We start from the raw sequence: 15,432 nt of genomic DNA on the forward strand, positions 1-15,432 counted from the left end.
AGGTGGCGAGTTAGGATTGGTCGGAGGCACCTCAACTTTCAAGCACCCGAAGAAGGATGGCATGGCAGAGTCAAAGCTAATCCGGCAACCTCTACGTTAGCATTCTAGGCGTCGGGAAAGGATATAGATGCCCAGATGTGCTAAGTCAATGTGGAAGCACCCGGAAGGAGACCCAGGCTCCCGAATCGATCAATAAAAGTAGCTGCGAGGGGGATCCCTAAATCATCAATTCACGCTCTTCTCACGGCAACTCTAAACGCGAACGAAGCACCCGAGACGCTGCCATGATGTCAGAAAGCTACACCGACAATCGCACACACTCTTCCATTCTTTTGTTGGTAACTTTAAGTTTTACATTATTTGTCTTTTGTAATTTATTATTAGGATAGTAAAAGTGTTACCAATCCTACATCTTGTGTAAAGGTGGGACTCTTTCTCGTAAGTGAACGAGTTATAAGTGAACTCCAACGTAAGCAGTCAAAGACTACGGGCCTTCGAGTAACAGCCAGTGATTATGAACCAAGTAAAAATTAAGAGTTACTATTTATTCCACTGTATATTCAAGTTATGAGTTTTTCAAAAAAGAGTAAACAATGATAAGTGTTATTCACCCCCCACCTCTAGTGCTCACTTCAATCCTATATTTATTAGGCATCTAATCACCATCTGTCTAGTCAATTGTGACTAACTTGGACTTCTCCATTATCAAATCTACTTGACTTTTTTCTCTTATATCAAATATATTGATCAAACATCGAAACTCAACTCGAACCAACTTGAGCTTGTCAATCAAGCTTGATCAACTTTAACTAGAGTTCGATTGCACTAACAAAGTTGATTACTAGACAATTAATTAGTTATATCAAAATGGTACAATCATTTACAAAAGTTATTGTTGAATATAATCGTTTGATGGCTACTATAATTTGAATAAAATGACAAGTAAAGTTGTTTCACATTGGTGACTAGTTGACTATTGCTGAGGAGTAATTGACTAATGCAAGGTAGATTGTGCTAGATCGACATGTTGATGTGATAGAGGGAGTGGGGGTGAATACCACAACTCATTTATAGTGTTAGTTTTCCTATAAATTATAGCGTAGAGGGGAAATTAAAACAATTATTAAGTACACCAATAAGACACCTTTGATTTAGCTCCAAATCTCTTAGGGTGCGTTTGGTTGTGGGTCATCCGTAATTACTTTGGTTATGTGATTACTTGGTAATCACATAACCAAGGTTATAGGGAATAAAACATAACCTAATATTGTTTGGTTTCATCTTAAGTAATGAGACAAAACCTTGTTTGTTTGAAGGATTTAATACATTACTTACTTTAGCATTTACTATATTAACCCTAGTTCAATTATAATCATTTTTTATAATTAAATTAATTTGATATTTCATTATTTTCAAAATTAAATTAAATTATTAATTATAATATTGTCTGCACCTGATAAATTAATTTCGAATTATTATTTTTCAACCATAACTTGTTAAAATATTTTACAAGATGAATTAAGTACATTTTAATTTAAATATTCAAAATTTTATTTTATAAATTATTGAAAGATGAATTAAGTACATTTTAATTTAAATATTCAAAATTTTATTTTATAAATTATTGAGAGAACACAATTTGATAATGTATTGGCATGTCTTGCTCAAGAAAGTCAAAAATTGATCCAATTGAAAATGATCGACTAGCTCGGTTCTGGACATTATTCCCTAAGCACCTCAGGCACAAACAAAATAAGCTTCTATAATCAATTCAAGCGATAAATTTATATGGCAAATAAAGAAATTGAAACCGATAAATCCCACTACAATAATTAACAATCAATTTACAAATTTCAGCAAAACAACATTAGGCCAATCCAAAATCCATCAGCCATGATGTAAAACAACTTGCTCCCTTTTTGAAGGAAACACCAGATGGGCGCCAACCATCACTTTGGAGTAGGATCACTACGATAAACATGGAACGGAGTCGTAGCCAGAGAAAAACTTCAACAGTGATAAGCTTGTAGCAACAGAGACTGAATATGACCCATGAGAAAAACATTCACCACTATACAGATCGCAAGCCTTGCACATGCTCTCGGAAGGTCTAAAAGACAGACTACTAAATCATACATACAGGCACAGGCAGAGGTAGTAGTAGTAGCAGTAGTAGTACAAGGATTATACAGGTTTCTCGCCGGGTAGATAGGATGGTGAGCCACCATCCACCTGGCTCTTCTTCTTGTGAAATATGCAACTGAAGTTTTGGAAGAGTGACTTTTTTGAAGAGGATGGTTTCAAGACCTTGCGGTTTTCATTAGTCTTCTCTGATGTCTTAGCGCTGTGAGTGACAGGTTTCGGTGGCAATGGCTCTGCTGACATTTGTGTCTCGGCCAGTATCCTTGAGGTAGTCTCAGTAGCTCTCTTCAGTTCCTTCTGCTGACCTTCTATCCATCCTACAGTTATCAACACATTGTCGATCACTATGAAAAATCATTTCATTTAAGTTTATAGACCTAATATTATACCTAGACAATGCTTGATGAGTATATGATATGCTCCTCCTAAACCTAGCACTCCTCTTGTTAGCTAAGACAACCGTCAACAATAAAAGCATCAATAACTTCCTTTGCATCCTCTTCTTCCGTATAATTAGAGAAATTATCTTCATCTCTTGCCTTACTGTTAATTGATCCATATCAACCTATCATGAAAATACAGCAGTTGCAAGTATTTAATTGAATTATAAAGAAGAAATCAATCTTATGTATTATATAAGCTAAATAGACAAACAAATAATTCCACAAATTCATCCAACAAATAATAGCGATGATATCCTCAGGGCCAAAGCAAGCAACTATAAGATTCCACATAATAGAAGATTACTATGTTTATACCAAATAGTAATTTTTTGAAGGTATAACACTAAAATAACTTTTTCTTCAAGTGCAGGATCCATGGTAAGGATCCTGTGTGAAAAATAAATAATAATATTAATAATACAGTCTCTAAGTAATATCTTGATTAATCATGCCTTGCAATTTCACTCATAAAAAACAAGTAATCTTCTGACATTATTCGTTATGAGGTAGGTTGATAAAATTAGGAGTGTTCATTCAGTTCAGAAACGCACCAAACTGGATAAATCACAATTTTAAACTTAATTAGCATAGAATTTATTTTTACAAAAAAAATTATACACTGTTGACACTAAAAATTATTAAATCTTTAAACATAAAACTTTCAGAAACATTCAACATTGGCAATGAAAAACAATTGATATATAATTGAAGCTACCTATCTTAAATGGTAATGGTGAAGATAAAGCAGTAAAATTGATCATTTACTTGAAAATATATTACAAATCATATTTTGGCTTTTTGCTTCAAACCTTTTTTCAAAAAAAGATCAATGTAGAAGATTACTATGTTTATAACAAATAGTAAAGTCACTAATTGTATCATTTTCAGGATGAAAGACCTACGTATTATAGCAAAATATAAAGTTCTTTGAAGTCTAACTAGCTGAATTCAAATAGCATCATGAAAAAATGGCAAGACTCATTAGTTGTACCTTTGCAGGCAAATTGAAGAGCTTGAAGTCACTTTCACGCAAATGATTATGGTGAGGGAGGAAGAAAACAGCTTTGATGTGGGGATGAACGGAAAGAAGCACCAACAGAAGAGGGCTCGCTGGAGGATCAGGAGGTAGGTAGTAGGCTAGGCTAGGGTTAGGGCTCGATGCGGGGATGAATGGAAAGACAGAAGAGGGCTTCGAATCGCCGGCGCCGCTGTTAGAGAAGGGAGCAAGCGGAAGCTGACAGGAGAGGAGGGCTTCGCTCGCGATCGGGGACAGGAGAGGCTTCGCTCGCGATAGGGGACGGGAGAGAAGGGTTTCGCTCGCGTTTAGGGATGGGAGAGCAGGCTTTTTTTGCTCGTGATCGGGGACGGGAGAGGAGGCTTTCGCTGGCGATCGAGGACGGGAGAGGAGGCTTTCGCTCGCGATGGGAGAGGAAGCAGATCGGGGACGGCTGCTCGCGGAGGGTAAGTGGAGGATAATTTTGTAAAAATTACTTAACCCCGGAATCAAGAAAATCCTAAGTTTTTCTTGGTTTTCTAATTCTGGATTAGATAACCTCTTTTGCTGACGTATGCTGATGTGTCGGGCATGACATATTACTTCGGAATTAGCGATTACCTAAACCAAACAAGGTTTGATTGATAATTTTGGATGGATAAGCAAGGTAATCACAGATTACCCCCCAACAAACACACCCTTAGGGTTGTTATGCCCAAGACCTAAGCACCAGTGGTCTACTACTTTTTTCTTCTTCAGTAAATTACTAGAGCTAAAGAAACCTCTTACAATCAGCTAAGAATGCACATGGAAAATACAAGTAATATGGACAAAAGTGAAGACTTGAAGAATCTAAGAGTTGGCATGTTTTTCTAAGCAATTCACATGCTTCTCACAACCACCCTTCAACTCGAATCTACTCATTGATTGATTTGAACCATTAGTCGACTATGTCACCTATCAATCGATGGATGCTATGACTTCGATCGGTTCTAAGGTCGAGTTCACTTAAGATATGTGTTTGCCCTTTGACCCAAGTATACAGTTCACTTAACTCATCTAACTTGGAGTATCTTTTAGTCATGAGGTCTTCTATCGTCAAGCTGCGTCTTTCAGATGCTTTGAGACCATGGTTCCTCCTTAACCATCCTTCTTGCTTTTAGTTACATAGATCTCGTTCTTAACGTTTTTATCCAATCTTAGAAACCTTGAGCCATCGAATCCTTAAAACATGTGCACTTGGTAAACTCTACACAACTTAATCAACATATCAATTCACCACATACTAATTTAAACTCTTTGTCGATATCATCAAAATTAGGGATGAGAGTTTTAATAATTTTTTCTTTTTAATGATTGATAATTTATTTAAATTAGTTAAAATTATAATTAGCATGTCAAACTCCCTTTTCACCTAAGCTCCCCAAGAGTTTTTTTTTGGAAAAAATATAATGATTACTTAAATACTACAATTCTTCCGCTTTTCCACTCAAAAAAAAATAATGATTATATAAAATTGAAGTATTAAATTTATGATAGTTGAGAGATGCGTTATGATAACTGAAATGATAGTCTAGACTTACAACAACTCTAAATAACTAATAGTTCAGTAGCGTAGTTGACTGCATCTACAAATCTAATACAATAAATTTAAAAATGAATTAATGTACGTGACTATAACAGTCAACTCCTAAAAGAGGGATATAATAGAAAATAATTATGTACTTTGATAAATATAAACATTGGATTCATATTTTGATTATAAAACTTGACTATGTAGTTCAATAAATTACCATAGATATTTTATATTATTTTAATTTACAATCAATAACAAATTTGTAAAATCCATAGCAAAATATATCATAGTAGTTAAGTTATAAACAAAGTCAAGTCAAATTTCAAAATACCAAAAATAGGAAAAAGAATTAAATCAAGCGACCTTCCTTATCCGGTAAGTAGTTAATTGCTTAAGGACAAAAATTAAAAGATCATTCTTTTTTACCAAATCATCATATATTTTACTTTGATTTTTTTATTAAAATGACATATTCCACCCACTGTTCAGTTATATATAATTATCCAACAACTTTCCTCTCCTATCTAAATATATCACTTACATATATATTATAACAGGCTGTAACTATTACACATATTATAATAGCTACGATTTTATAGTTATTAACAATATAAACATTATATGAATAAATTAAATCTATATTATAACAATTATGATTTTGTAATTATTATAATATGAATATTTTTAAATAAATTAAATAGCTATTATAATATATACAATAATTATAAAATCATAACGGCTAGACCCGATCGATACAAAAATTTAGAACATTATTAAAAAATAATTATATAATTATATATAATTAACAGTAGATGAAATACCTTTTTATAATAAAAAATTAAAATAGAACGTTCTATTTAGAAAAAATGGAGCGCCTGTCCTCCCTTGATTCAAACACCACTTACAGACAGGTCGGCAAAGACGTTCATCCTCCATTCGCGATCCCGTACGCCGCGTTTGGTTTGACCTCTTCCCCTCCCTTTGATCGGTTGTCGCCTTAACTGATTCGCCTTTTACTCTCCCGCCTTCTCCTTCCCCCGCAGTCCGATCCGATCGCACTCCCCGCCAAGGACAATGTGGCGCTCCTTCTCTTCCTCAACCTCCCGAACCCTCCTACGCAATCTATTCACCTCCCGATCGGCGAAGCACCCGATCCCTCCCTGCCTCCTGCCGCTTCCCCACCTCTTCTGCTCCTCTGGCAACGATGCGTGCGACCATAGATCGCTGCCGACGGAGTCGATCACACTCGAGGAAGCGAAGCGGATGATTCGTCTGGTGAACGTGGAGGCCCTGAAGCGGAAGCTCGAGAGCGAGGGGGAGGAGGTCGTCGGGTACGCTCAGCTTCTGGAGGAGTGCGAGGGGATGGGAGTGGCGCGCTCACGGAACGAGGCTGCCGCCTTTGTCCGAGCTTTGGATGAGGTCGGCATCGTCCTCTTGTTTAGGGACAAGGTCTATCTCCGCCCCGATAAGGTAATCCAATTTCTTCGATCGCTTGCTAGTTTTTTGCTTATATGGATTTTTCTAAATAAATATTTCTTCGATTTATTGTTACTTTAATGATCTATCTGGTCCATCCTTATTCTCGGCGCGACTTTGATCTTAATTGATTATGGAACTAGAAAGATTCGACCTTGGGAATTCTCCTGTGTTTAATACTTACAAATCTAGTGCCTTCACGATCCGAAGAAAGATTGACTAAAGAACAACGAATTACAATTTTGTTCGCAGATACTATAAATATAATCTATAAACTGTTACTCATAAAAACAGCTATAACTTTTTTTAGCTAAATGAGTTGTTCTTTTTCTCACATTCTATCTTTATGATTAAAATTGTCCTATCCAAGAACTCATAATGTGTTCCAAATTTTTCTCTGCAAATTAAACCTAATTTATGAAAGATACATTGCCAGGCTCAGGAAAATGAATTCTGATAAGGTGAGATCTTAAGTAACATTTGGACCATCAAATATTCAAGTGGTGTTATGACTCTTATTATAAATTATAAGTCTTCCAATTATGTTAAGTTGGCTTGTACCTAAATCTGGGATCATAGCCAAAAGTCGTATTGGGTTTGATCAAGATTGATTGGAGTTTATCTCTGTTTGCCCAAGTTGGACACATTTCAGTTGAGGTTGTTTCACTTGGGTGAATTGTGGCTACTTAGGTCCGCTCAAAGGCAATGTGTCTTGGTTAATCCCTTAAGTTTTAGCTTGGCTGAGGCAGTTGAAGGTCACCTGAGGTGAGTTAGTTGAGGGGTAAAGAGGAGGATTACATGTCAAAGTGTGGATTACGAGTCAAAGTGAATCACTTAGCTTCATTTAAGACTGAGGGGAGGTCAAGAGCATGTGGCTCCTGTCTCTGTGGAAGCTTCTATTAACGGCTTAAAACACTAAAAGGCTACTCTAACCACTCTAGCACTATCATTTTTTTTGTAGCTCCTTAAGGTGAGTGTCCTTTAATAGCTTCTACAATGTGATGACCTTTGGTTGGCACAACTCTAATCCCACAGATTGGCCCATGCTCACACTGTTTATCATTGTTTATTACTGAGGTTGTACATATGGAGGCCATTCAACAATGTTTCTGTTGGCGGTCAATATTATTTCCAAGTTTTTATATGAAGGGTGTAAAACATATTTTTCAAAAAGAAATATTTGTTAGATGGAATCATGAGAGTACAATTTCGTCCACCATCCTCATAATATTAGATATTTGCAGTGTGATGTTTTGGCATTCTAATAAGGTTTTATTAAAGAAATTTTGTTAGGTCGATGTTGAGATATTCTTCTAAAGAGGTTGAATTGTTCTATTTTTCTAAGATCTTAGTGCACTTAATTTTTAAACCAGGTATCAACCTTTAATGATATTTCATTGATATTATGCGCTTACATATTCCTAGACTTTTGGTTTCCAGTAGGAACTTTATCTTCATAAGAAAGCATTACTCAATCTACTAAAAATGATTAATTCATATAATATGATTAGTGATATTGCATACAAAGCTCAATGAAGTGATAAGATTAATCTTAATTATAAGAAAATTAAAATCATTGGGGCATAATGGCTTGATGATTATAATGATTGTTGGGATTTATTTTGTGTGTTATCCATCAATCTCGATTTTTGCAGTGTTAGCTAGATGATACATGCCACGATCTTGTTTGATGCTTTCTTATAATGAGATATATGTTCCATGATATGACCAAGTTCAAAATCTGTTGTTAAAAATAACAAAACACAAAGAAACTGGTAATGTTGAATTTTCTTCCTTTTTTCCCCATCACACTGCAAATTTTGGGATGCTTTCCTTGTTTAGAGACTCTTGTTGAGATTTTTGATGAGCAATTTTGTTTCAAACACCTGTTATCTCTAACATTGTTCCTGCTTGTTCTCACAACTGTGGAACCACCTTCATGACTATTTACTAAAGATTTGTAATGCATTTATTGTAGCCAACAAACTACATGAAGATTCATCCATTTTCTGGCTTCTTAAATAATATTCAGCTGAAAATAAAATCTTAGGACCTTAGAATGAAGAACATAATCCGAGAATAATTTGACGAAGAGTAAGTTCTTACTGCCTGCCTTCAAATTTTACTACTCGTAGAATCAATGATGATATTCAAGAAAAGTTTCAACAATCAATGATTCAAATTCTAATGTATAATGTTTTTTACACCACTCGTAATCTGAAACTTTACAACTTTGCATGATCAGTGTTCACTGAAATATTCATGAAATTTTCAAGAAATAATATTCTTCCATAATAGTTTTCCTCTTGGAAAGATGAACTTCTGTAATATAAATCATGCTAAGATTTTCGGGCTCTAACTGCTCTTCTTCATTCTTATTTGGATTTTGAGAACTCGATTTCCCAATCATGTCAAGATCAGAAAGAATGCAGAACCTGATGAGATGAATAATTTGTGTTTCATTTAGATGCCTATCAGCCAAATTAGATTCATGCGATTTAATCAGTATGTTTTATATGATGGAGCATTCTACTATTTTACACTTTGATCTTTTATTTGTTGGCTCTTTTCTAAGTAAAACCAGTTCTTTCTTTTGGCACGCCTAACCAGTTGAAATCACTGGGTGCTCAACAGTCTGATACTGCCAAAACTTGGTGTTCTACAGATTTTGGATCTCGTCAGAAAGGTTGTTCCCTTTGCTCTGACACCTGAGAATGATCCCAGAAGAGAAGAGTTGAAGGAATTGCAGAAAAAGAAAGAAGAAATTGACCAGCTTGCGCACAGGCAGGTTCGACGCATGCTTTGGTCAGGGTTAGGCTACTTCGTTCTTCAGATTGGTCTCTTCTTTCGACTTACCTTTTGGGAATTCTCATGGGATGTCATGGAGCCAATAACCTTCTTCTCCACCACAGCTGGTGTCATTGCAGGATATGCCTATTTCCTTATTACCTCAAGAGACCCAACTTACCAAGACCTCATGAACAGGCTGTTCTTGTCGAGGCAACAGAAACTAATTCAGAAACACTATTTTAACGTTGAAAGATATATGGAACTGCAAAAACAATGCAAGCATCCAAGGGAGAACGTAGAGTCATGGCAGAAAATATAAGGGCTTTGGCATTCTTAATCTAAAACTACTAACTGCCCTTATTTTTATTTTAAAAATAGATAAAACTTGCAATCTTGGGTGCATTGCAGAATGCTTCATGACAATTTTGTAGCTGAAAAATAAAGATTATGACATCGAATGGCTGCTTTATCTTATACATGGTTGATGAGTTGTGCATTCTAATTACTTGCCCTTGGTTATTACCATAATTGAAGTTTGTTTCTTTGAACATGTAAAGGCTTTAATTAGGGTGGACTTGTCTTCACTACGAGTCTTTCACCAAACATACACGAACACCCAGTGCAATTTTTTGTATTCCCCTTCTCCATAATGCTATCTTAATTGGGCATCGAATGTAAACCTTCATCGATCATGGTGGAGCAGGACTTATTTTGAGCTATATTAATAATTCCTACAAATTTTGAATTGAATTTAACATTTTCTATGTGTTTTTGTAGGAGACCTAAAGGGTCATGATTATGAAGTTGGACCAAACTCTTTTGCAAAAAGGTGGATCCGCCACCTTAGCAGCTCCACACGGTCGACCCCACGACCATCTGTGAGGAGGTAAATCGAGAAAGTGCAGTTGGTTATGACGCAAGTTGGACCAAACTCAAACCAAGTGAAGATAGTCCAATCTAAATGTGGATTCAATCTCATCTCATTCCATTTCGGATTCGGGTATGGGCTCACAAAGGATCCAACCCACTAAAGAAGTTAGAGGAGGAAGCAAGTTGATTTGGATGAGACATTCTTCCCTTGGGAGCAACCCTAGCCGCCACTTCCTTCTCCACCCCACATCAACACCTCACTTCTATCTCTACCACACATCACAACCCATCTTCCATCTCCCTCAACAAGCCCTAACGACCCTCACCACAGTGGGAGCAGCCGCCATCTCTCCCTCATCCTAACGCCTCTCACCACCGAAAACCCTCACCTCACGCCTCCCACTCACGCCACCTCCACCAGCCAAACAACGCCCTCACCACCTCACCTCACGCCTCTCCACTCACAGCCATCCTCCACCACTGAACACACACCACCCTCCACTCACGTCCTCACAATCCCACTCATCTTCCACCAATCAACACCTCACAACTCCACCTCCACTCAAGCCCTCACAAAAACTCCACTCACGCTCCATCAAGCCATCCACTCACCTCATAGCATCAACGAAACCACTCCACTCACAGCAGCCCACCGCCACTCACCTCAAGCCATCTCCACTCACGTCCCAACTCCCACAACGAACATCACAACAGCCAACGCCCTTCTCCCTCAGCCTCTTCTTCACGCCAGCAGCAGCCATCTCTCAAGCCTCAATCATTTCCAGCAACAACGCCAGCCATCTGCGGAAGCTTCAGCCAGTCGGATAGAGCCAAGCAGCCCCTCATTTCCTCCTGCACAAGTGGACAACACATAATTCCAACAAATTTCAGCATTTTACAACTTCCTTTTGTTTGATTGCGCTTTCTTGTGATGTTAATTTAATTTCTTTTCAGTTGTTATTTTGTTACTTGTTATTCCCTTATAGTTTACTTTGTTATAGTTGTTGAATTCTCTCTTTTGAATGCAAGTAGTTTGTTGAATTGTCTAGTAGGAAATTCTGTCATGTTTCGTATCAAATCTGTCCTATTTTGTTGATGCTGTCCGTTTATGTTTAATTCTGTCATGTTTCTTGGTCATGTTTGGATTGTAATTAGCTGAAATTTTGATTCCGGATAATTAGGATTGTTAAGAGGAAGTAAGTGGTTGAGTTTTTATTGTTCCTAGCATTCAAACCCCCCAAAACATGCATTAGTTTAGTTTTTCTATTCTTCTCCCAACATATAAAATTTCATTAGATTTAAAGATTGCAAGCATTATATTGGGTCATTGAGAGACAATTCAGGTTAACTCTATACTACATTATTGGTTGAAACTTGATAATTAATTGAAACCGTAGTGCGACGAAAAATAAGTTATCACCCGTCCATTAGTGGTCTCCTTTCTGAACGTTCGTTTGGAGGCGGAGAAACCCGTCTTACAGTCTGTATAAAGATAATAATGAAAGACAGAATAAGACAAGTAAAGAAAGAATAACCCAAACACTTGGCTGCTGATCTAGAAGTCCTGAGCGCCATGCACTCCTCTTGGATCTTCCCCGATTGCAAGAATCTGACCTCGTTCGCGTTCCGAATCACCACTAGAAGAGAAGGATGACTTGTTATTGTTGTCTCTGGTTGTGCACGTTTACCCTTCTTTTATTGAACCTTTAGGTCGACTGGAGTCCATCTTAGGTCGACCCCACGTAGACCGCGATCCTCTTTCTTCACGACTGATTTCGCCTTCCGGTCGACTGGAATCCCTACTCAGGTCGACTCCGTGCTGACGTGAAAAATCTTGATAAACTTTATCTTTTCGCTGTGATTATTTGATCTCTAGTCGACTGGATTTACCTTTCGGTCGACTAGACCAATCAGTCGACTGGATTCCAGATTCAGTCGATTGGATCCAAGTCTGGCCTTGGTTTAGTTGCCTTTGTTTGCTTCACTTATGCTTTCTCCATCTTGCTTCCAGCTCCTGGATCCTACAAGATAAGCATGCAAACATATAAACAACCTAAGTCTTATCCTGTGGGTCTAACTTCAAATTTCTACTGAAATCCTAGATTAGTCTGACACCTACTGTTCCATTCCGGGAACGCACCCTTACCCACTCCACTCGAGAGAAGTTTTGCCAACAAGTCTTCCAGACTTATTGGACTTCCTGCTTAGCCATGGTCCTCGGCCCCCAGAAATTTACTACTATGACTCGGTCCTCCAGATTGCTTAGACTGTTAATTTGAGAGGTGTTCTAAGGCAATCATCTTACGATTATATTATTTATTTGATAAATAACAATTCACTATTTGAGTGCACATTTTGTATGTGTTTGAGTGGATCTTAAACTCGAGTACTGATTGTCTGCAATACGATTCATAGCGTGAGAGAATTTGTGATTGGATCACAACTAGTGAGCATCTCTACACGTGTAATTATGAACGTATTAAAATTATCCCTAGTCGAGGAATTGATGCGCGCGGACGTCATCGATTCTGTCGAGACTAGCACGTTTTGAACTCCTTGATTAGCCAAGCAGCTGATCTCACTGCTGTCGACATTAGATGTTGAGAGTTAAACGTGGATGCTGGTTAAAGGTAACCAGTTTATTGGAGTGACCTAGCATGAGACTTCATATGGTTCGATATATATATGTTAATGAAGATCTCTATGCAACTTAAGTACGAGTTTCCTTTGACTTGCGGTATTCAAGTCATCTTGGTCATGGAGGCTTATACTTTGACATCTTAAGCAAACATCTCCGAGGAGTGTGGACCCGAGATGATTGGGTATAAGATGAAGTGTCCGAAGGTGTTTGAATAGCTGACACGCGCTCAGATTGTTATTATAAATGAGCACGTCAACTTAATTTATACCGAATCCCCTAACTAAGTAGTATAGGGTAACTCAAGTCATCTTCCGAACGATAGTAGTCGATGTATGGTAATTCTAGATGTTATTGAAATTGGGGATTTGGATTTTCTTTTGTATTGGATGGGGGTTGTTGTTTTGAGTTCTAAGTCTAAAGAACAAAAAGAACATGGAGCATTGTAAATAGAGTTGTGAATACGAAAGTGCCAAAAATAAAATGCATTAAAGAAGGAAGGAAGTGCGTTAACAAATTAAATAAATGCATCAATAAGTAAACAAAGGAAAACTAAGAACAATCAACATCCAAAACTGTAAGGGAAATTTAAACAAACATCTAATGTGCAGAATTCAATCTAAGCTGATAAATAAACAGTAAAATGACTCTCCCAATGTCCCTGGCCGGAGGTGGATGCGAAACGGCAAAACTCCACAAAAGGATGCGACGACGATGGAACCCCCAACTCCGATGCAAACTCCGTGTGGTTGAAGCGGTAGGTGAAATGGTATAAAGGAACAAGGAACCCCCTTACTCCTTGGTGGAAGGAAGATGGTCGGATTTGAAGACGGAACCCCCGTTGACTTCTTTCCAGCGGTGGTGATAGGTGAGGATGATGATGATGGTGAAAGGAAAGTGGCGGCTAGCTCCTATGGCAGGTCCAAAGGGAAGAATACCTTTTTCTTGACAAAAATCAACTTTTATACCCCCTTGAACTGCTCCGCGACACGGCCATGCCTCCTTGGCACGGCCTGGGGTAAGCACCCCCTGGACAAGAGGCACGGGTGTACCTCTTAGGCACGCCCTAGAGTGAACACGCCCCTGTGAAAGGGGCACGGCTCAGAATAGGATATTTTTCTACAAGCGGAGCACTCCCGTGCCTTTTATCATAGCCTAGAGGTTGAATCCGTCTGAACACCCTGAATCAAATTGTAGAGCTTGAAGTTATCTTCATTTTGGTAGGTGACACAACTCGTGGTTTGATCGGAGAAAAAAGTTATGGTCATTTTACTTTTAGTCTGTAGGACAATCCAACTGAGGCACGACCGTGTTTCGGCCTAGAAAGGTGAGGCATGGCCTTGGCAATATGAGGCACGGCCTGGAGAAGTTACTTTTCTGTTAAATAGGCACGGCTGTGCCTATTAGACACGGCCTAGAGAGGGTGCACTTCGGTAAGATAGACACGACCCGGATTAGGAAGTATTCTATAGAAGTAGAATTTCTACACCTTTTCGCATGTCTTAGAGAAGGAATCCATGGGAGTACCCTGAAGCAAAGTTGTAGATCTTGAAGTTCTCGTCATTTTGATATATGGGACATCCCGTGGTTCCATCTGAGTTGAAAGTTATGACTATTTTAGTTTTGATCTGTAGAGTAGTCCGGCTGAAACATGGTCGTGTCTTGACCCCTGGGAAGATGAGGCACGGCCGTGCCTTGTGAGACACGGCCTAGGCAAGGTGAGGCACGGCCGTGACTTGTGAGACACGGCCTGGAGAGGTGGAGCATGGCCCTGGGAGCCTCTGAAACACTCCAAATGACCTCTAAACACTTTCAAATGCGCTCCAACTTCATCCAACTTCATAGCTCTTTGAGTGTCCTACAAATATACATGGAAAATGTTAGATTCAATCTAAAATTTGTAGGAATAAGCAATAGGGTCCAAAATAAGTTCCTACTCATAATATGTGTTAATATTCAATAGTTACACAACGAGAGGTCAAAAACATCAAGTATTAGGGTCAAAATAAACTATGAAAATGAGTGTTATCAATTCCCCCACACTTGTTCTTGCACGTCTCGGGCAAGGAAAGAAAACAAACATCTCCCTAAGTAACTCATATCAATACTTCAAAGAAAGTAAAAGGTAGTTACTTAGGTTTATCAAGTTTTCATAGATCAAGGCATAAAGAGACCCAATTTATACACAAGTCAACAAGCATGGTGATTTCAAGCACATGATTAAACTAAAACTTGATGTAATCCTCACAAGGTGTATGATGGTGGTGCTCTCACTCTCAATAGCATGTAAATAAATGGAGTTTTCACTCAATGCAACTCATGATGTTTCACTACCATATGCTTGCATGTCTCCTACTCTCCACCACTATAAACATAAGTCTCCATGACTCCAAAGGCTTATCATCTCTATGAAAAACAACTCATGTATATCACAATGAAGTGTAGGATCGTGTACGCGCTAGAGGGGGGGGGGGTGAATAGCGCGTGTCGCTTTTTCGAAATC

The 15,432-nt window shown here is 38.1% G+C and overlaps 1 protein-coding gene across 1 annotated transcript; it reads left to right on the forward strand.

Annotated features, from left to right (window-relative positions):
• The first annotated feature begins 6,229 nt into the window (after positions 1–6,229).
• Positions 6,230–9,740, forward strand: LOC141827270 (calcium uniporter protein 5, mitochondrial-like). The gene is made up of 2 exons (XM_074714494.1): positions 6,230–6,625; positions 9,297–9,740. Exons 1-2 carry the CDS (start codon positions 6,230–6,232, stop codon positions 9,738–9,740), a joined length of 840 nt encoding a protein of 279 aa, XP_074570595.1.
• The last annotated feature ends 5,692 nt before the right edge of the window (positions 9,741–15,432 follow it).

This window comes from Curcuma longa, chromosome 4 (genome assembly GCF_044706935.1).
Source record: "Curcuma longa cultivar G26 ecotype Majalengka, Jawa Barat chromosome 4, ITB_CL_G26_1.1, whole genome shotgun sequence".
Classification (NCBI taxonomy): domain Eukaryota; kingdom Viridiplantae; phylum Streptophyta; class Magnoliopsida; order Zingiberales; family Zingiberaceae; genus Curcuma; species Curcuma longa.